Source organism: Pseudochaenichthys georgianus, chromosome 3, assembly GCF_902827115.2.
Source record: "Pseudochaenichthys georgianus chromosome 3, fPseGeo1.2, whole genome shotgun sequence".
NCBI lineage: Eukaryota > Metazoa > Chordata > Actinopteri > Perciformes > Channichthyidae > Pseudochaenichthys > Pseudochaenichthys georgianus.
The window spans coordinates 40757806-40781459 of record NC_047505.1 but is presented as its reverse complement, the minus strand read 5'-3'; the positions used below and the strand labels follow the sequence as shown (position 1 = coordinate 40781459).

General features: G+C 39.8%; 1 protein-coding gene across 1 annotated transcript in view; it reads left to right on the top strand.

The window, feature by feature from the left end:
- The window catches only part of LOC117442575 (CUB and sushi domain-containing protein 1-like), a 260136-nt gene that overhangs the window by 55626 nt on the left and 180856 nt on the right, over positions 1-23654 (top strand). The window contains exons 7-10 of the mRNA XM_034078545.2: positions 87-211; positions 6328-6449; positions 20687-20790; positions 21102-21214. Of these exons, the coding sequence (XP_033934436.1) occupies positions 87-211; positions 6328-6449; positions 20687-20790; positions 21102-21214 (464 nt within the window). The remainder of the gene's footprint in view (positions 1-86; positions 212-6327; positions 6450-20686; positions 20791-21101; positions 21215-23654) is intronic.

Sequence of the window (23654 nt, the reverse complement as noted above, 5' to 3'; positions counted from 1 at the left end):
CCCTTATGAGGCAGTGGGTGCTAGATTTTATAGAGTTTCTACTGTTTTTTTGACAAGTGTTGTTCCTGTTGTGTCTCCTTATATAGAATTGGATCCAGCGTCCAGTTCAGCTGTGATGACAGCTATGTACTACAAGGATCTAAAAGTATCACCTGTCAGCGAGTCACTGACACACTGGCTGCCTGGAGTGACCACAGACCAATCTGCAGAAGTAAGTTTCACCTGTCATTCCCTCTGAAACTCTTATGACTAGGTGTCAATGCATTAGAGTTTGAGCTTGTTCATACAATAGGTTCATGTCCACCCACAGCTTAAGGACGTGTCTTTCAAAGCACGCCAGCTGCTCCGTATCGATTTGCATTGAGTCTATCTTGGTTTGGATTGTATACTGTGTGCATGAAGCAACTATGTATACTTTTACATAGCATCATTAATAACAACTTTGCCCCACATCAATAAAATAGGACAAATAACAGATTTATATTTACATATACATATTCATACAGAGATGCTTTGCTTAAGGACACTCAGCATACAGTTAGAATAAGCCAGGAATTAAACCATCAACCCTGATGTCCAGCTATTATCCTCCAAGAGGTCCAGGGGGTCCAAATGAGGGTCACTGATACTATACATGTTCACCATAAGGCAGGAGCATGTCACGTAAATGCAACGTCATGACATGAAATGTGCTTCTAATAGGATTTGGTTATCAGTGGACTCTCATGGCAGGAATGTGTAAGCTGTATTAAAGTTTGCCCACACAAAGGGTGTTAGTCGGATATATTCATTGTTAGTTTTCCTTTCTTCAGGGGATTTGTTGATCATAATAAAAGGATAAACAAAGTCCACCTATGCTATGGTGTTTACTGCTGCCTGAGATCCCTGTGCTGTTGTTCCAAAGCCACAAATCCCTGATGTCTAACCTGTTCACCTTCAATTATCAGCCTGGACACTGACACAGTCACACGGTCCCTGTCTGAGCTCCTCTGCTCAGGAGGGTTGAAAGGTTCAGAGCACACTGAGACCTGAGAGCTCTCCATGCAAAGTCATTAAAAAACTTAGAAATACAAATAAACCAGTTGGCTTTAAACATACAATATTAAACACAATAGACCTATTTATAGACCTGTTTAATCTGTACATGGATGATCTGTCTAGGAAAGTGAACTTGTGTAAAACTGGCTGTGTCATCGGTGCTACTGTTGTCAACCACCTTATGTACGCAGATGATATAATCATCTTTTCCCCGTACAGCTTCTGAGGACTTGTTCCCAGTATGACATTGATTTTTAATAGGAAGTATAACGCCAAGAAGAGTAGCATCATGATTGTGCGAAGTAAACAGGATAAAAAGGCTGTATTTCCTAATTTTGTTCTCAGTAGCAACATTCTTCTTGTGTGCAGTGAGATTAAGTACTTGGTCATTACTGTATATCTCTGATGATCTCACAGATGACAAAGACATCCATAGACAACGCTGCAAACTGTATGCCCAGGCAAACATATTAATGCGGAAGTTTCACAAGTGCTCTGTAGATGTCAAGGTATCACTTTTTAAAGCTTTCTGTACACCATTGTACACGGCTCACCTGTGGAGTAACTACAAGGCTAGCAGCATGCAAAAACTAAAAGTTGCATACAATGATGCTATACGGTTGCTGCTGAGGTTACCAAGATGGCACAGTGCCAGCCAGCTGTTTGTTAACTTGGGGTACCTACCTATCAAGCCCTTTTAAGAAATGTAATGTACAAATTCATGTGTCGCCTAGAAGACTCGGACAATCATGTTACCTCGATTTTAATTAACCCTGTGAAGAGTTCTACCCGGTTCTCTTCCATGATTTGGAGGCACATTTTATGTTTTTCATCTGTTTTTTTGTGAAGCTTTTTAATCTTATTTATTGTTGTGTATTTTGTATGTGATATGGACCTTGAGTCTGAAATAAAGATTGAATAACTGCATCTACAGTACTGACATTATGGAAGATGGGTCTGGGTATTTTACTTTGCTGGCATTTTATAAAAGTTTACTCTCTTTGAAAACACAGTGAATGGTATCAAAGTAATTGACATGGTGTTTGTTGATGTTTTGAAATCATGATTCACTTTCTGACTGAATGGCTGAGTGACTAAATAAATAACAGTGTGAGTGCAGGGGCTCTCAATACCCGCATGTTTACTGAATACCCTGTTGGGTTTAATACTTCACAATAAAAAGGCAGACAGAGAGCATTCACACCAAAGTGTGTGTGCACACAACACACACTTACATTGACAGCAAGTGTCCGAAGGACAATGTCACACACACTTCATAGTTGCAACAGTATTCGCCTTGAGCTGTGGGTGTGTTTGACGGACAGGAAGTCCCTGTGCTCAGACACACACTATAGGGTCCCTGTCAGATTGTATTATAGTAAGAGTGTGTGGTTGGGTGTTTGTGTCTGTCTGTGACTGCAGGAATCTGCCTGCCTCCATGATACTGGCTACTCTTGTCAGAAAGAGACAGTCGATGACGGCAGAGTGAGACAGTCAGAGAGATGGAAGGACATGATGATATTGCGATGATATGATGGGTGACCTTGACCTAATGTTAGGGTTTGTTAGTGTAAGTGAAAAACGATTACTTCTACTTCTACTGATGGTATGAATTCTCAAGGATAAAATACATTTCACTACATTTAAGAAAACCAATATGACAATTGATCAAGGCTATTCCCTAATGGAAGAGTGGGTTATTGTGCCATTGAATCAAATGACAACAGTATCTAATTTTGAATGATTTCTGTTTGTCTATGAATCACAGAATACTATCATAGCATTTTTTTAATTATGACTGCATGTAGCTTTCTAGTGTATTTTTTAATTAGTATTGAGTCTAATGATTACCATCGGCTTCCTTACGCATCTGTTTTCAGCAAAAACTGAACACACTGCACACTTTCTGTCCAGCATTAAAGCTGAAGAAAAGTAGTCGGGTGATTGGTAATTAGATTTAAGTATTGAGTAAAATACACTTCCCTAACATAAACTAGTGCAGTAACAGTTGTTGACTGCGTGGATTTCACTCAGTATGCATTACATTTCGTATTCCTTCATAAAGTGTTAAAGCAGATGCAGAAAGTATGTATCTTTTTACTAACTGTGGAACAACTTATGTTACTTCAGAAACTACAGAAGGGTACATTTTAGAGAAAAATCCAAGATGTAAAAAGAGATTTTTCAGTATGACACAACACAGCAGAACTGTACAAATAAAGTAATATGTTTGACATTGATTTATGCCTTGACATTGTCCACATCAAACATTGGTAATTATGGATAAGAATAAATACACAGAGAGAAAAGTGAACGCCAAAAGAGAAAGAGAGAGAGAAGAAAAGAGGCGGTCAAAGAGGCAGGCAGAAATTAAAGTTCCTACTCTGTGGCTCTGCGGGTGTATTGTGTTCTCTGGTGTGATCTCTCTCCTGGGAATCAAACCCATGAGCCTCTCTCATTCTCTGCTGAGACTCTAATGTTAATTAGAAGCTGGTCTTTGGGATGAATCGCCATGAATGTGTTCCTGTGTGTGTGTGTGTGTGTGTGTGTGTGTGTGTGTGTGTGTGTGTGTGTGTGTGTGTGTGTGTGTGTGTGTGTGTGTGTGTGTGTGTGTGTGTGTGTGTGTGTGTGTGTGTGTGTGTACCTGTGTGTGTATCACAGTGTGTTTCAGCTCTCTTTTCTAATTAACAGGCAGATCAGTCATCGGAGGTCCTCTTCTCCCCCCTCTCTCCCGTGGTATGCCTCTGTCTCTGTCCTGCCTCTTGCCCTCCCTCCTTTCATTTCTCTTCTCTCCCTTTCCTCACATTATAATCTTTCACCCTCTCTCTCTCTTTCCGTCTCTTTCCAACCTCTCTCCTTCACGTCTCTTCACTTTGTCTCTCAACCTTTCTGTATTTGCAAACTTCCTTGCTCTATTATTTCATCTCATATCTGTCTTACTCCTCACCCCGACTATTATTCTGTATTATGTCCTTTTTAGTCCCTTCGCCTCCATATAATGGCAGTGATCGCCTCCAGCTAACTCATTATATAGATAAAGGGCAGATATATGACCAGATAAACGTCCTCCCAATGATGACCGTGCTGGTTGTCTAAAGCTGAGTGGAAATGTCAAGAAAGCATTTAAATATAACTGTGAATCTTAAAGTTTTTTTTTTATGCATACTTTTTGGCCAAAATGTCTCTTTAAGACATTAACACATGGGTGACTTTATGAGGAACTGAACGCAAGACATATTACCCTAAGTATCAAATAGGACAAGATCAATATGGATAAATAAAGCTTTTGGAAAGATATTATATACAAATGTTGTTGAAAAAGACGACCTGGAGACGCTGCAGGATCAAAGGTATCAAAAGCAGAGTGAACATAACTATTATCAAAAATAGTTAAATTATATTGTTAGTATGTTGTGCTTTTGCTAAACAAAAGCTATTGAATGAATTGTTATACAATTCTAGTACAGATATACTTTAAATGGACCAACATATAATAATCCAGTTGACCTGTCGATCCCATCCCAGCTCCCTTGGATTGTCCTTTAGCAGATGTTAAAGGTCCCATGTCATGGCCATTTCCACTGATCATAATTCCATTGTTGAGGTCTACTAGAATAGATTTATACTGTGCAATTTTCCAAACTCACATTGGTTTCTCAAACAGCATCTCTGTAAAGTATGTGTATTCACTCTCTCCACTAAACGGCTCGTTGCAGCTCTTGCCCCCCCTCCCTGTGAGCCCAGTGTGCTCCGATTGGTCGGGACCAGTCGGGACGTTGTGAATCGCGCTAAGCTCCGTGGAGGTGTGATTTCCTTGTTTAGCGATACACAGCGAAACACAGCCAAACTCACCCTGAGCACACACAAAGTCACAGACGAAGTAAAAACAATAAGTGTGGCTTGATATTGAGTAAGAAAAAGGTTGATAAACGCTGTGAGAATGGGTCTGCAGAGAGAATTTCGCCGCGATCCCAACTGTCAGTTATCAGCCTGCAGCCAGGGAGGAGAGATCAGCAGAGCTGCATGCACTGAGTGTGTGAGGAAGTCCGTGGATTGGTCAATTTGGACCAATCAGCGGGGGCTTAACGTAACGGCTCCGCGGACGTAACGTAACGGCTCCACGGATTTGTCCATTTCGTTCCGGGGACGACATGACATCATGATGTACCCGGAAGAATCAAATGGACAGTGACGTATCTCCAACGAGGCGTTTTGGGGAGGTATTTTCTGTTTTAGAGTTTTACTCCCTACATGGTGTACTTTGAGGGTTTTGACTCTGCAGACCGTTTACATGCATAAAAACCTTCATAACACACAAGGGGACGGGTAATAACCGGAAAAGCATGACATGTCACCTTTAAGATATGTGTTGTTTATTATTGCAACATTATTCAGAGAGAAGCCTCACATCTTAAGAGTAGACGATGTCGGACCTCATCGTGGTTTGTAGTTTTCTAATTTGCTGTTGTTTTCTTTTGGGATCATCGTGACCTTCAATTATTTAAAAGACCTTGTTTGCTTGACCAGACATGGCCTGATAGACAAAATATGACCATGCAATATGTTGTTCTAATCAAACCCCTGATACTTGCTGATATGTTTGTCATCAGACCACAGCCCACACTGTTTTCTTCAACTGCAACAGGGGTTTTGTTATGGATATTTATTTTTGTATCAATGCAAAAATATGTCTTAAAGAAATCACTCTGTACACTTCTGGATCTCATGATATTTTCATTGTTATTGCAATTTGATTCAATTCCTAGAATAATCCCTTGTTTCTCCTGTTCTCGGCAGCATGAACTTTTATTCAATGTTATTATTTACATATATTGGATTTTCAACTGTTTTTCCAAGTAACATGTTTAACCATTTTCTGATTTCTGTTGTAGGACTACATTTAAAAATGTAATCAGTTCAATCTCACTAGCTGCTGGTATTTGTCCAAAAACCTACGTAAGGAAGATGCGGAAAGACATTGTGATTGATTTGATTTCAGGACATTTTAAATATTTGGTTCACTGACAGTATTGATTATTTTAGATGTGTTCTCCATATATGTATAACTGATGACTGTATACTGTTTGTACTTGTATGTAGGTCCAACCAAATTCAGTGTCTAAATGCCACAGTGTCAGTTTTGGTCACATTGAACCTTTTTCTTCCGTCGCTGGCACACTCTCCCTCTGTCCCTTCTCTTAACAGGAACAAGGCCATTTCCAATCTGAGTGTAATTTTTGATTGATTTCTTTTAAAACTCTGTCTTTCTTTTGCTTTCTTCCTTTGTAGCTCGTACCTGTGGGAGCAATCTAAGGGGGCCCAAAGGGGTCATAACTTCGCCTAACTACCCTGTTCAATATGAGAACAATGCACACTGTGTGTGGGTCATCAGTGCAATGGACTCTGAGAAGGTGAGCTCATTTTCATTACTTTATTTCTCCATTGTTTTAACAGGCATTTCAATAAAAAAGGTAATTATAATCTGGCGTGGGGGAAATACATCTTCTATACCTTGAATTTGGGGAGACTATGGCTCAGTGGGATAGTGGGCTGATCTTCGTATCACGGGAGAGAATGTTGAGCAAGTTGAAGTCCCACTGCATGTCGTTGTGTCCCTGGGCGAGACACTTCACCCCGAACTGCTCCTGTGGGGATTGCCCACAGTACTGAACTGTAAGTCCGTTTGGATAAAAGCGTCTAACATGTACTGACTAGTTTGATTTTCACTTTTTGTTTTGATATAATTGTTCAATAATATTTAATATTGCATCTTAATGGGTAAACATTTTAAAAGGATGTCTGCAAATGATCTACAGTATGTGTACTAAAGATCTTTGCCAGCTAAAAATGCAAGGTGTGCTGAAAAATGACTTTAATGCATACATATATTTATTGTGGTTACAATTAAAATTGTGACACAAGAGGCTAAGACAGACAAGACCAGTGCCCTGTACTACGAAGCCAGTTCAACAGACCCTGGATATGTTTGAGTTATCTGGCGGTCCTACGACGCTGGTTATCAACTCGGTAACTCAAGCCAGGGTTTCTCTGTCCGGCTGAGTTCACGTGAAAGGGGCGGGGTTAGCAACATTTGATTTGACCAATCACAAACATGGACGCCCTACTCAGATTGGTGTGTCCCACCCCGTCGTGTCTTTTCGGCCATGCCGACAACTTCGGTAGGCTGTCGGTAAAAGGCCGTCGGCTAAAGAAATCACTCTGATTGGCTGTTCAGCTAGCGAATCAGTGCATGAGAAGCGAAACGGAAGTGAGGGACCCAAACAAACGATTAAGAAGGCAAATCTGAGATTTCACTTAACTCCAGCTCTCGACACAGGTTCGGGAAAGCCCCATGAGCTTCTCGCTGTAGAGTGAAAATGGAACGGAATGGAACAATGGAATTTGTTGTTTGTTTATATCACGCAGTCTGTTCTTCTTCTCTCGGTGTATCACGCAGTCTGTCTTCCGGTTGTTGCCTCTTTTGAATGACGAATACACACTACCGCCACCTGCTGGTAAGGAGAGTTATTGCCACTCACGCATGCGCAGTTCGTATGTGCTACTTGGCCGTCGGCTGAAGTCTTTGCGGTGTGTTCCAGTGCAACTGTTGGCCAAGATGCAAGAGACGTGAGGCGACACAACAGTCGGGTCTGTCGGGACGTGTTCTTTGGTGTCAGATTGGTGTGTAGGGGCCTTAAGACAGCTCGAGAAGCTGACTCAGATAAGGAAATATATGATGTGATATGATGTGATATGAATGATAATGGGACACATTGACATCTGCACTCAGTGTCACGGACTGCACTTAATGTTACTTTGATCCTGTTACTTATGTTGTGGCAGATATTTAAGTAAGCTTTCATAATGCTAATGTTATAATAGTCAGACTGCTCTGAACATGGGAGGTGATATTCTATTCATGTTCACGTTCACACAGTCGGTGATTTTTGCCGGACCTCTTTCCTGCAACGGCAGTTTAAACTGTATTTCCAATATGACTTGATAACTTATGCTGAACACCAAACCTGCTCCGGAGCAGGTTTGGTGTTCAGCATAAGTTACCATGGAGATCTACCCCGGTAAGAAGTGAACCAGCGTCGTAGGACCAGAAACCCAGAGTTAACCCTGAAGTTACCTCGCTAACGGAAAATCCTGCTTCGTGTACAGGGCACAGGCCATGCTGTAAGACGTGGTTTATTGTTTTAGGTTTCCTTTTAGTTTTCTAAATTCTGTTTCCATTGCTGAGCTCATGATCACCTCATCTCCCCAATGTTATGCAGTGAACTTTGTTGTTGATTAGTTGTCTTAAAGATATAAATGATTCATATACCTGAGGTACATAACTCAAATGTCTCTGTCTGCAGTTTAGCTCAAGGTGTTATGTTTAGTCTTCATGTGTCATCATATACACTATCTGAACTTCTTCTCCTCTTGCCCACTTCCTGCTCTCTGGTCTTTACTTCTGCTTGCCTCACATCTCCATCCTTTATTCTCCACTTTACTTCAACTCTCTCCCTCTGCTCTGCTCACCACTCATCTACTTTCTCCTTATATCATCTTTTTTCCTCTTTTCAATTTGATTTGCCTAAAATGTTAAGTTTGAAGAAGCTGAAAGTAGAGAAAGCGCAAAGCATAAGTCAAGCAAGATGGCACTGAGCTAGCTGAAAACTACAGAGAAAAAGAGAGTGGAAAAGTAGAGGGGGAAAATTGGGCTGAATGTTCAGATAGCCCCATCACTATTAACAAGTGAGCACCAGGAAGAGAGCAAAGGGAACAAAGTGTGAATGTCCAAGCAGGTACTTGACATGTGGCATTGAGGTTTTCTCTAAAGATGGATGGAAATGGAGTATACTCACCTCAGAGCCTCTGAGTGAGTAGGATGGAGAAATGCTGAGATAAAATTGAGTAGAGAGAAAACGAAATGGGATTTTGTGCTCTCTTCTGTGTCTCTCTGACCTTGATAGAGAGACATGGCAACATGCAGCTGTGACCAAGTTTCACCAGAGTGTAGAGTAGATTTATCTAACCATGAGTCTCATGTCTCTGCACAGGTGGAGATTTGATTTTTCCATGCCGCATAATTGCCGGACATTACTTGTCTGCATCTTTAAAAAACATTTGGAAGTGACATTAGACGTGTAGCCTTTGTCTTCCAGAAAATCATAGCCACAGGTAACTCTTTAAAATTGACACCATTGCTTTTTTGCCATCATGACCACTTTGTCATAATATATTATTATTGGTAGTGCTTGATTTGAGATAAGTGTGTGTGTGCCTCTGTGAGTGTATGTGTGTTACAAGGGGTTTAAGAAAAATTACAATAGAGTATAATAGATTCGCCTAGCTTATGACAGATGGAATGCATTTTATCTGTTTTGTGTGTGTGTGTGTGTGTGTGTGTGTGTGTGTGTGTGTGTGTGTGTGTGTGTGTGTGTGTGTGTGTGTGTGTGTGTGTGTGTGTGTGTGTGTGTGTGTGTGTGTGTGTGTGTGTGTGTGTGTGTGTGTGTGTGTGTGTGTGTGTGTACACGTTTAACATGCTTGAGGTTTTAGAGCACTTTAAGAATGTGCTATAATGACAGATTATCAGCTACTACAGCTGCTGGCATTTGCAGAATGTCACTATCTACATCCACAGAGGGAGAGACAAGGACACAGGCAAACAAGAGGATAGGGACTAGACTGGAGTAGAGTGGAATAGGAAATAATGGATAATTTATAATCTAAATTAATGGCACATTGAATAAAATGCCCAATCCATTTTACAATGCATGCACTATATACACTATATGTTGAACAATTGTATAGCTTTACTGATATTCTCCTTTGACAACAAATGAATGTATAAGGTGTAATCCTTCTTATTCCACCACTTTACGGTTCACAGAGGTTTCAAATGTAAGATAAATAGCTTTAGAAAGTCCACACAAATGTACATTGTTTATGTTTTTTTAGGTAAATGCTTAAGGTTACTTGAAGAGTTTTGACATTGACATACCTTGTTGCCAGTGATAATGTTCTTTAAACCAAGTAGCACTTTAAAGGATGCCAAATGCGGTGAATGCACCTTGACATGTCAGCCTGCACTCTTTATTGAGAAGAAAGCAACCAAGAATTTTGATATTATTTCTTATTACCACTTATATACTACAACATTTAAAATGTTCACAGTAGATCAGTGAACAACAAAACAGTATGGATTTTTTACATTACCTTTAAGCCTTTGTAATTATGATTTGAATAAATACAAAGAAAACAAAAATAGTTTAGTATTTCTTTCTACTGTTTGTAGATTTGACCAATCCATTGTTTATTTCTTAATATTGGTTATTGTTATATTATTTTCTACATATTTCTACTTTTCACTTGACATGGATTTTGTCCAAATCACATTTCTTAAAAGATCAAAATAGAAAGTTTATAATAAAAAACAATAAACCTAAACTGAGATGTTTTCTCAAAGATCTCAAATCTAGTGTCTAGGAATGTCCTTAAAGGTGGGGTAGGTAATTCACTTCAGAAACACTTTTTGCCTCGGCCCGCGGCAAATAACTGGATGGCCTACCTGCCTGTCAGCCTTCCATCTGTGCACAAACTTATCTCGTGCCCTCATTGGTCATGTGCGCATTTGTGTGTGTTGGAGGAGGGGCTCTGTAAGGAAGTCTGAAGGAAGGCGCAGATTTTTCCGGTTGTGTACTTTCAAATTCTAGTTTACTCGAGCAGGTTTCTCCATTCTTACCTACCCTACCTTTAATGTCTAGGAATTGTTTTTAAATACTTAATCAGCATCTCCATCTTTATGATCTCTTTATTTGGACAAGCATCTGTTTTAAAGGGCCTTAACTTGTTTTTAGTCAAACTCTAATAAGCATATCTTCCTTTAGTAAAAATACATATTTCCACTTAAAATGATCTTTCTTCATAGTTATTTTGTTATGGCCTTTTCTGGTCAGTTTGAGAGAAAGTGCAGAGCAACCCAGGGAGATACAAGAAGATATTTCAAATAAGTGAATAAAAATGAATAGCTGTGATTTATTTAGACCTTTCTTTTTTTCTCGGAATCTCAGACCCATTGTCTCCTCTCCTTCTTCTCTCCCTTGCCTCTGACTGACTATTATTCCAGATGACTTCTTTCATCAATAACATGCTGTACACAATTGAGACAGAGACAAATGTTTTTATCGAAGTGTGTATGCCTTTTTGTTTAGTCTTTGTGTAGCTTACCTGCACAAATGTCAATAAGTGCTGGCTGCGTGCGAGTCTGTTGTCATTCTGTTAAGTTCTGAATAAAAGCAGCACAATCAATACAGTTTGTAATGGTCTGACAGCCTGTCTTCAAATGCTGTGGATGTGCTTTGAATGCTTCTATGTGTGTGTGCCTGTGTTGTCATTTGTGTACTTTAGTGAACAGGTACCTGGTTGTGTGTGGTTTTATGAATATTGACTGTGTGTTTTCTGTCTGCCAGATTAATTGCTAACTGCCAGAGCTTGTGAACAATATGTTGTCGGGTAAACCGTCAACTTTCAGCTAGTAGAGAGGAAAAACTTGGTTGTTGAGCAGAAAAAAGGACTTGGCAATGTTTTTGTGAATGTCAATCATTTGATTCATCAGTATGAAACAGATCATTATTTTGTTCAAGTCTGAACCATGCCTGACTGCTCTCACACATACACCCTTAAACGCATCATCACACATGCCCATTAGGCCTCTAATCATCGCTGTCTTTTTCCTAATGAATACATATTAGAGTGTGTGTGTGTGCGGGTGATATTATGGTATTGGACGTTGGGTCATTTTCATGCATGGATCATCATCATCACTTCATTGTTGGCAGGACACATTCGGTGACATTCTATCAAGTTCTGTTAAATTTGACTCGATACAGAAAGTGTTGCCAATAAAGACCGATAAAGTCCTTAACCACAATATGCTGAGGTCCAGCCTCATTTTACAACATGACTGCAAAACCATGCAAGCTGTTACAGGATCCAGACACAATACTCAATGTTGACCTCATTATCATAATCAGATAACCAAAAACAAGGTCACATTTTTCAGCTTGAGTCTATCAGCTAAAAACATGAAAACTATCACTCCTTATAATTTTTTTGTTGTTTTTGATCCGACCTTTAAATTGATCTTATTTAACATTTTTAGCAATACAGTTAATACAGCTTTAAATACACTTCTTCATGATCTGTAGGTAAAGTTGAACAGGGAAGGTTGATCTGCGAACTACAAAAAGTTGTATTTATTGTTATTTTCCAAATAAGTTGAGTTCAGTGGGGGTTACTTAAAGGTGGGGTAGGTACGTTTGAGAAACCAGCTTGAGATACACTTTTTGTTATATTCCATGGAATGCTCTGAACATCCCGATAGCAATGAATATCTTCAGTGCTTTGACAAAAAATCCATAAAAAAATGTCATCTGTGGAAGCCGTAGTACTGTAAAAAGCACGATGGCTTACCTGCCTGTCAGCCTTCCATCTGTGCACAAACTTATCTCGTGCCCTCATTGGTCATGTGCGCGTTCGTGCGTGTTGGAGGATGGGCTCTGTAAGGAAGTGGCAGATTTTTTCCGGTTGTGTATTTTCAAATTCTAGCAATCTCGAGCTGGTTTCTCCAAAATTACCTACCCCACCTTTAAACCCTGTGTGATTACCTTAGTGTTGTCTCCTGTTTGGGCCTATTCGTAGTTGTGTTGCCTCTCTTGGAGATCAAGCAGTTTTGTTAGGGAGCACAGTGTTGTTGTTACAGACCAAAATAATGCACTAAGCCACACAACAGAAGTTTCAATATGATATGACTCTTTACTGCTTGATGTGTCCTCTCTACGTAACGGTACGTCCACACAGCAGCTTTAGACGAATCTTCCACCGCTTACAACGCTTCTCTGCCCATTGACTTTGAATGGGGATGACGTCACTTTGCCTCGCTTTTCGCCGAACTGCATTGTGGGTGAGCGAAGCGAAGATTTCCAGGATTCAAAAGTTGAGCAATGTTCAACTTTTGAAGCTGAGCTGGAAGCGTCAGCCAATCAAACACGTTTATGCAAATCTGACAGTAGAAGCGCTAGCCAATCAAACCACGTGTAAGCAGGGAGAACCAGAACCATTTCCTCATATTCCAAACGAGAAATTACGGTAGCAAATCACCCGGTTCTTTACGATCAGAACTATTAACGGGATACAAACCCGGAGGAACCAGGCATGGAGGGAGGTGGCAGAGACAGTGGGTGAAACTGGTAGGTTTTCACCTGTTTGGGGAATTTATATAAAGTATGTCGGGGGCGGGAGATTCATGTGATTGGTTGTTGGTCGCAAAAAATCCCCAAGCTGTCAGACACGCCCAGCTCCAAGATTTTCAAGATTTTTGAAAAGCTGCTGTGTGGACGTACCGTAAGTGTTACTGTAGCTTAAGACTAACAACTACCTTTTTAATATGTACTCTAACACTGAATATTTGGATGTACTGTAGTGGTAGGACTCCATTGTTGCTACAATTAGATACTGTCTACATTCTGAATCACTGCCCATTGTACAACATACATAGCTGGGTGAGGATGTTGATCTCATATACTGAGCAAATGCATCAGTAAAGTGCAGAGTAAATAACCATCAGTGTCCGTGGTAATGGAAAAACATTCACCAGTAGCTGCCTAATTAGGACATTATCTCAATTCAAGGCTTTTTGCTATTCTGTAATTTGGCAGGCTGAATGGCCATCATTCACTCTGTCTTTGGCTCTCATCCCTGAACCTTGCACCTTTCTACCTCACCAGGCTGTCCATTTGATGCATGCATGTCCCAATGTCACCATGTGAAATACATTTATTCTGGAGCTGGAATGTGAAGCAAGGCATCTGCTTGAATCCAGAATTCTCAAAGTACATTTCTCAACCCACAGACTGCTGATGTTAGGTAGTTTTCTGCCGAATCACTTTATCGATTATAATGCAGTTTCAAGAGGGCTGTCACACAGCTGCTGCTCAAACCTAGTTTGCAGTTAATTTTCCTAAACTGTCCAGCGAACAGGTCAACAGCACTCAAAGGTGCCGTAGCTCCCTCGACTAGGGAGTTATTTCACCAGGCAGCCGCCATTTACTTCCTTAGCACTTAAAGCAGAGGTCACCTCGGGGCAGGATTGCTGCATAAACATGGCACATCTGGGTACTCTGAGGGTACAGCCAGCAGGCCGGCATCCCAGCCAGACTATTATTAAATTGACTGGTACTTTATTTGTCCCACACGGAAACTCACTTGTCAAAGTATATAACGGTACAAAGCAACAAACCTCAAAAACATTGACATAGAAAGTCAAGAGGCATGATAGTAAAAAAAACAAAAACCACTTGAGAGGAGATAAGTCACTTTTAGCAACATTTGAAGGAATTCAGTCATTCTTCTTTTTCCTTACCCAGAACAAAGACATGCAGATCAGGTATACTGTCATTGGATAGTTGTATATCTATTTTATCTTAGTGATTGTCGGTCATCTGTATATGTTGCTCTCTGCCCGCAGGTCAGTCCTTACTGGGACAGATCCTGGTCCGCAAGATCTTGGAAAAAAATAAAACGAGAATCAATGCTTAAAGCCTTTATGCAGAGTGCAGCAAATGTACGCCACAATAATGAGAGCGTGGCAGTAGACCATGGGAACCATCCACATGACAATTAGTCAAATAAGAAATAAGACAGTCGGTTAATGAGTTAACCCTACAGCCAAGCTAGCTAATGTTGTGGCATTGGACGTGGACCTCTATGCATATCGAGCTGCAGCAGTCACCTCTTTGTGCTGGTTAACTATGTCGTTAACACCGCTGATCTATTGAATAAACAGAGGCTTGTATGCAGCATCCTGTGTGTGTCCCTCGCTCTGCCCCTGCTCGCTCTGTAGCCATTGTTAAAGAAACTGTTGTTGCAAGATGCAGTGCACTGTAAAGAAGATTTAAAACACTCTTCAGCTGCAATGAGCAAAAGAGGTACCTCTAAAATTCAGATTAGATTATCAAATAAATGATACTAATAAAATAAATGTAGGATTACAAAAATGTATAATAATAATACATAGAGTACTTGATAAATCCTTTAGTACAGGCAGTGTGTTTTATTTACCCATTGACTCTTTTGAAAATCCCTTTCCCAGGCCTTAAGGGTGAGCTGCAGGTGTTCTCCTCAAGCAGGATTTCAGGTGATCCTATACTTGTTTATTTGGTAAAAGGCTTAAAGTAATCTATTGGAAAAAAGTCCCCAAACTGAAATTGTGGCAGCTCACCAATGACCCAACATAGCTGCAGAATCTCAGCAGGGGAATTATTGTACACTGCTTTCAGGACAGCTGTTCCCTCTCTGTACTGCATGTGCCAAGGGGTCACTTCAGTACATAGTTTCTACTTTTTCTTGACACTTTATCTTAGACCCAGCATCAAGCTTTAGTGGCACAATATATTTGTAAAATAAACTTGCTATAGCCTGAATTCCATTGGGCCTGCAGCTGAATCGAGCTTGTCTTCCCTAAACACATCCAAGTTAGGACCCTAAATGTCACTGAAATAGTGGTATCATAAGGTGTGGTCATAAGTGTGACACTATCAATGTGGACAGGAAGTGACAAATAGAATGAAACATGAAGATGAAGATTGTGGTTGTTCCTCCCGTGTCAGTCTAGCATCCTCAGTGTTATATCATCCAAGTTTATAACCATCAGTGATGTGTGGTTTAGTGATGTCACGTCGTATGAGTTACAGGTTCTTTAATGTTTAAATAAGTTACCTCTAATGTCAGTTAGCGTAACCTACTTCTAAAGATGTGCAGTCTGGCTTCAAAATATTTTCTTTTTCATTTTGATTCAACTTCTATCATGCTCAAAGGTTTATGCCTGTGTGGGGATTTACTATACTCCATCCCTGCTTCTGTTTCAAGTGAGGCAATTTGTGAAAGTTTTATTTTGTTGGAAAATAATGTACAACGATGGCAAGTTGTCTTGTCTTCCAAATCTTTACCAAGGAAATACCTCGAATGTTTCAAAGAAAAATGTTGATTTTTATTTGTTGTTACATTTAGAGTGGGTCAGTTGTGAGGTTAATCCAATCCGGAGAGAAAATACTGACTGTTCGAGTTATGTTTTCATAGTTTTCTACATCCTTTATTAACAGGACTGTGGGTGTCGCTGCCACAGAGATTGAAATGAATCCTTTACCCACACGCACAGGGGTCACCTCAGCTTAGTTTGTGGTTGAAATGGCTGACTGAATGTAATTCATGAGAAGTGCAGCCACTGTTGACATTTTAACAGGGTCCAAATCAAATCTTATTTTTAAGGGGAACCTATAGCAGCACGACAGCATTGTTAGTATGGTGGGGAAGCTGCCCTCTGACCAGAGGTCCCAGGTGTAAATAACAATGCAGAGAAGCTTCTGACCTGCTGAAGTGCCTTTCAGCACAACAATGAACTGTTTCCTGCTTGTCTGGACAAATATTGTTCTTTCATTATTATTTAAAAAACTTGATCTTGATTTAGATTGATGGATGGATACATTTATGGTTTTGTATTTGTGCGATAATGTCTCCCTACTGTTTCTGCTTTGCAGTGACTCAGCACTGCTGAAGCCTTGGATCAACAAGGATATTCAAAAACAAGTCCACCCTATTAGAAGTGTGTGTTCTCCTGCAATATTTTGATGTAAGCTAACAACATTGAGGGCAAGATCATCAGGCATACAACGTAAAGCAGAATCTGCCTCAGATTGTTAACTTGACTGCCAAATACAGATCTGCTGTGAATTAAAGATCAGAGTGGGAGCGAGATTACTATCAGTTTCTCTCCGGCTGTGATCATGCCCTGGAGAGACCCTACAAATCAGGCCACTACAACTTAACTGGTTGACAGACAGAAAGTATTTCACTGTAGGTTTGGATTGCACAGTGCTCTTAACAATGTTTAAATGGCCTATTGAGCTGTTCTTAGCTGCTTAGCCGCTTGATAATGACTTTAAAGTGATAATGCTTCACTTATCCCTTCAAAGAGCATCCACCTTTAGACAGATCCACTGCTTTTTCCTGTACTGTCCACATTTGGAGTGAACATGAGAAACCTCTCTCCCGAAATACCTATAAATACTGCAGGAACTCAATAATACCATGAAATTAAACGCATTTATACAAAGAAATAGCTCAAGAGGTAGATGGTTGTTCTCCAATCAGTAGTACAATGGTTCAACCTCCAGCCCCTGCAGTCAACATGTCGATGTGTCCTTGGGCTAGAAGATAGTTAATGCTAAATTGCTCCCGATGGCATGGCCATCAGTGTGTGCACGTTAGTCTCTCTGACAGGCTGCACTTTGTATGGCAGCCTCTATGAATGTGTGTGAATGCTGACGTGTATATGTGCTTTGAGGGGCGCTATATAAAGGCAGTCCTTTTAACATTTACCATATCTTATTTTGTATAAGGTTAGGAAACACTGAATACACACTGCGAGGGGCATCTGGCAAATTCTGTACTAATTAGCACCCTTTATGAGGAGTATGTACTGTAGAGGCGGAGCTAGATTTACGAGAACCCTTAGTCCAAATGTAATTAGAGGATAACAGTATTGGTTAATTAATCTTCTCTGAATTAAGAAAGTCTCTTCAATTGAATCACTCATTGTTTTAGAAAATGTGCTTATTCCAGTTTTGGCATACTGCAGTTTTCACCAGTAAATGGAAATTGTTCTTTTACTAAGCATCATTTGAGTTCACTCCTTCATTGCTGTATTTTTATTTATTTATGTACTTCATTTTAGGAGTAGAGGTACTGTATATGATAATTTGCATATTTGTCAATTAGGAGCAATAAACAAAGTTTACACTCTTTGTTGCATTTGAAGATATGTTAAGACTAGATTATTCTTTCCTTTTTCTTTCAGTTGCATCTGCTTACTTTCTTCATTCATCTGTAGTTTATCTCTTGCTTTAGGAAATGAAGAAGCTAATTGAATGTAGTTTGGGGTTGCAGGCTGCTCCTAATGTCTTTCTAAATGGGCCCGTTTGGATCTATTGAACAGCACTGAGCTTCTTGCTAATGACCTTAGTGTGATAACGCTTCAGTTCCTTCCCTTAAGTCTGCTGCCACTATCTGCCTTCACTGTCTAGACACACACATATACAAACTTAACTTATACATAGAGATGGAAACATTTAGGCACATACACACAGACAAACTGCGCTTAAACACAGTGAAACCGGCGTACCTGAACATTATTCTATATACCTGAGACACTTCTCCACACACACACACACACACACACACACACACACACACACACGCACGCACGCACGCACGCACGCACGCACACACACACACACACACACACACACACACCCTCAGAGTCAAGACATGTGTTGGTGCAGATTGTCTGTTTCTGACTGTGCTCTACTTAACTCTATTTCTTTATGAGCACAGGTTGCAGCTGCTGTACGCTTTTTACATCAACTGACACAAACAAACAAACATGGCTTGCAACATCAACACCTTATCTTTACTTTTCTTTGTTTCATTTTTATGTTTTATGAGCTTAGATTAATTGCAGAAAAAAAAACTTTTTAGAGAGGTTTAGAAAAAAACCCCACTTCTGGGGTCATTTAGGTGGATTTGCCATATGGCCCCCCTCGGTCGGTTTGGATGATTGACACCTCTTTTGAACCGTTAGAGCCAATAGAATCGAGAGGGAAGTTCCTAAATCCACCTACACGTTACCATTGAGTAGGCGCTGCCATTGAGGAATGAGAGTGATGCGCACGCAACTTGCCCAAACCGAAAGCTATGTTACGCTCTGAAAACTGAAAACTAGGCTTATTGCCATAAATATGATGGATTATCAGTAATCATTTCAAAGTGACACCGACACATTGGATTAACCTATGGATTAACCTTCCATTTTAGAAACAATAAACATTGCCAGAGGCTTCACACTGTAGTGTATAATAAGATATAAAGAAGCTTTCTACAAGTATGAGCCTCACATTTATTGAGTTGCATCTTGAACATAAGTTGCTGATCTAAAAAATAAACATGCTATTTTTATTGTAATGATAACCCTTTAGTTTTATCATTTTGCACTGTTTTAGAGATTGTGTGTGTTTTATGAATACAGTCAAACCTGTGAGTACCGATCTCTCCAGTTACCGTGGCTTCTTTGCCATTCCTGTCATGATTGCAGTAAATCCCTTAGAGGACTCCATATCCTTTTACATTATTTGAACATTTGCTATCCAATTTTATTTTGACAAAGCACAGCCAAAGGCTTAGCTATGCACAGCTGTTTATGCCTATTTAAATGATTTGTACATCCGTATTACCTGCGGTAGGGTTTTTCCTCACTCTGGTGTGATTTGCCATGTGATGGATTCTCATCCACAACATCACATGTTCATGGTTCATATTAGTGCTCAATACACCAGAGACTGCCTGAACGAGACCAGCAGGTTTTCTGAACACGGCGGAAATATGCCATCTCCCATTCTGTCAGGGAAATGATCAAGAGCTAATAAATAATGGACAAGCAGCAAATAATAGAAGACCAGTATTACAGCATTTTAGAGGGCACAGTAGATTGATGACCCAGTGCTGTATGCATGAAACTACAGCCACAAACGTGCCTGCAAGTAAGGCATTAAACACCTACTTTCTCAGTGTTCAACAGCAGAATGATGTGTTGCAGGGTGCACCAGACATGGCTCCCTGAAGAGATGTGTTTAACTATGAATATAACAGAGGATTCTGCCAAATAAAAGCAATGCTGCTTTCTGTTTTGGAGTTCTGTTCCTTCTCTCTGCCCTCTTGCATTAAAGATGGATTATTTTAGAAATATCAATACGTCACTGTCAAATTAATTGGTATACCTTTGGCAAAGCAGCTTTCATTAAATTAGAGGATGGTCACAGCCAAGAACAACGCTTGTCTCTCCCTCTCTCTGATTTATCATTACTCACATATTTTTAGAGCAGTGTTTCAGTATTTCTCCAACATTTGTTGCCTCCTGCTACGAGGAAAACATCTTCCAACAACTCGTAGTTTTTTTTTTTTTCTCAATGTACCTTTTTTTTTCAAATTCACATTTACAATATAATATACAGTACAGTACTACAGAACATATGTTACTGCAGTATTGTTTCACTCCTGAAGGTAATTGAGAAGAACATTACTCTCTAGGACTGTCCGTACCTCTGAAGTGACTTTCCTCTCTGCTGTAATTACAAATGACTTCATGGAATGAATCAGACTTAATTAGCCATGAGGTCATGAGGTTGGCAGAGCCTGCCTATCTTTTCTAAAAGTATATTTCTTTGTTTACAGAATACTATGATTAATTTAGTGTTATTAACATGCAGCCCTTATCTTCATGTAGCACTTTAATTTCTCGAGAGGAAGTAGTTTGTCAAACAGAATTCCCATTTCAATTCTAAGCTTTCACCTGTCCCCAGTGATATAATCATGAGTTTCTATTGCTGGAAATTGTGAGGGTGAATCAGCAAGAGGCCATACCTGCAGGCATTTATAAAAAACTCTCTCTTTTGTTGTCTTCCTTTTTGCTTTGATCTATTCTCACATGTGCTCATTGTCTGTATCTATAACTGTTTCTGTGCTTGCTTTCCTTTTGTTTTTCCAGGTGATAAAGATGTCATTTGAAGAGTTTGACCTGGAAAGAGGATACGACACACTTACTGTGGGAGATGGAGGGAAGATAGGAGACACTCGGAGGGTACTCTTTGTGTAAGCACCACCATGTGTTCTGTCTTATAATATAGTAATATTGACACACATTAATGGTGGCAATCAGAAGAAGAATTGAAGACCAATGAACAATAATGTGCAGGAAGTCAGGAACATGTGTGTATATTGAATATCTACAATCATTTGATGTTCTATTTTTAACTAAATGGGCTACAAAGGGAATTATATGTGTGCATAAACAATGCTGTACACCAATCATAAATAAATCAATTTAAAGATAAGTTAGTCTCGCTTTTAAGTGGAAAGCGATTAACCTGTAATGCTTATTAACAGTGTGTATTTGTGTGTAGACTTACTGGTTCCAGTATCCCTGACCTCATCGTTAGCTTGTCCAATCAGATGTGGCTACACCTGCAGTCAGATGATACAATCGGCTCTGCGGGATTCAAGGCACATTTCGAAGGTAAGACCTCCATTGTAATGAATGCACAGCTTTTAAACCACTCTTTTCTTTCCCTCTGTATCTGACACACACACACACACACACACACACACACACACACACGCGCACACACACACACACACACGCACACACACACACACACACACACACACACACACACACACACACACATACACACACACTGACATGCACAAACAAGATGCATACTCTCACATAATGGAGTGTGAAAGTCATGGCTTTGCTGACGGGGTGAACACAACTGCTGTTGTCTGTCCTTGTGTATACATGTGTGTGTGTGTGTGTGTGTGTGTGTGTGTGTGTGTGTGTGTGTGTGTGTGTGTGTGTGTGTGTGTGTGTGTGTGTGTGTGTGTGTGTGTGTGTGTGTGTGTGTGTGTGTGTGTGTGTGTGTGTGTGTGTGTGTGTGTGTGTGTGTGTGTGTGTGTGTGTGTGTGTGTGTGTGTGTGTGTGTGACTCTGCATTACAAGAAGGTAATAAATGAATTATGAGTCAATCAGTTGATCGTTTTGCTTGGTTATTTTTCATAATATACCAAAGCTGACACTGATAGAGAGATAAAGATGGTGACAGTCACAGTGAGTGAAGGTGAGAGGGAGAGATATATATATATGTTCCTCTAAATATTTATTACTTAGAGTGCAATCCTTTTATAATATTTATATATTTGATTACCTTCTGCATCTCACCATGACAGCTCCTTAAATCGAATTGAACTAAATGGAACCAAACTAAATTTGATTAACCAGAGTCAAAGAGTAAGAAAGGTAGAGAGAAAAGCAATTCATTATGCATAGAGGCAGAGGACAAAGGACAACAGGAGTTGGACGGAGTGGGACAGTAGGAAATGGAATACAAAGTTGAGTGAGAAGAAATAAACTCGGAGAGATCACAGAAGTGTGAGAGAGGAGGTGAGCATGAATGGTGGAGGGATGAAGGTTGTGCTCTTGGTTCTGCTTAGCTATGTTTGATTAAATGATGCTGCTGACAGAGGTGCCAGGGTCAGTGACTGTGAGGGGGATTCAGCACAGTGAAGCTGCAGAAACTGCCTTAAACTGTACGCAGGTGATGTTTGACAGTTACGCAGCTTACACATTTCATTGGATCAACATGAGGTTAAGATTTAGGGTCTTTTACCTATTTACAACTTGGGTTAAGAGGTCCAATACACTGTTATGTGATATTGATTTCAAGACAATGACACATATCACATTATGAAACTAAGAAAATAGGAAACAAACAAAGTACTAAAAGTAGTTAATAACCTCTAGACGATCTTTTCCCCGGGATAACTGAACATCCGCCTTTGGTGTGTTTTGTGTGTGTGTCCTTGCATATATATATGATGCTGTCACATCATATAATGTCACCAAGTTACACTCTTTGATCAGTTCCCCCCCTGAGGGCTCGTAGGGTTTCAGCCCTGCAGGAAAACGCGATTCTGTCATGCTACACTCGTCAATCACTGCAGCTGTGTGCGTTTCTGTGTCTGTATATGCATGTTTGACAGAGAGAGAGTAATTAGAGAGTGAGTTAATATCCTAAACACACACAGCCCATGATGATAATTAAAGCTTTCAGTCAAACGCTACTGCCAAGTTTCAGGTGGATGGCAATTGGCTGTAAAATGAGTAACGATATAAATAATGTAATTATTTTTTAACTTGTCAAAGGACTACAAATTAGCAATTGATGTCTTAAAGATTATTCTGTAGAATTTGAAGTATAAGTATAATTTGTACTTTAGGAAAACAGCATCTGGATACCTTGTTGCATAACTGCAGATTTAAAATCTGGACTTTGACTTGGTTTTGAAGATGGGGAAATCAACCTCAAAATGCATGCAATAAAGATGCATGAATAATGTATTGTTTACAGAAGTTCTATAAAAGCAGTTAGATAAACCAACAAAAGAAAGTATGAGAATTGTATCCCAAAAACTTTTGAGTGTGAATTGCTCACAAGGATTGATACTTTCTGTACTTCCCTCTGCATTTCCATCCTCTGCAAGTTGATTTACATATCGCTGGCACGAACTGAAACCACATTCTGTGTCTTGCAAATAATAGATGGGCTGTCTTCTGAGTGGTTGATAGATATATATATATATATATATCAACAGTTTAGGTGAAAATGTGGATGAAGCTACTTTACATTTTTATGCGGATGATACCGTGATGTTCTGTGCAGGTCCCTCCATTAAGGAGGCTGGTGTTAAGTTACAGGCTGTTTTTAACATTATTCAGACTCAGCTCGCTGAGCTTAAGCTTCTTTTAAATGTTGATAAAACCAAGGTAATGGTCTTTTCTAAAGCTAAAAAGACTACAGACACTGCTTTGGATATTGTTACTATTAGTTGGGTCTAGAACCTCAATTCCGTGACCATTCTTCTGCTAAGATGTTTTGACACTTGATTTGACATCAT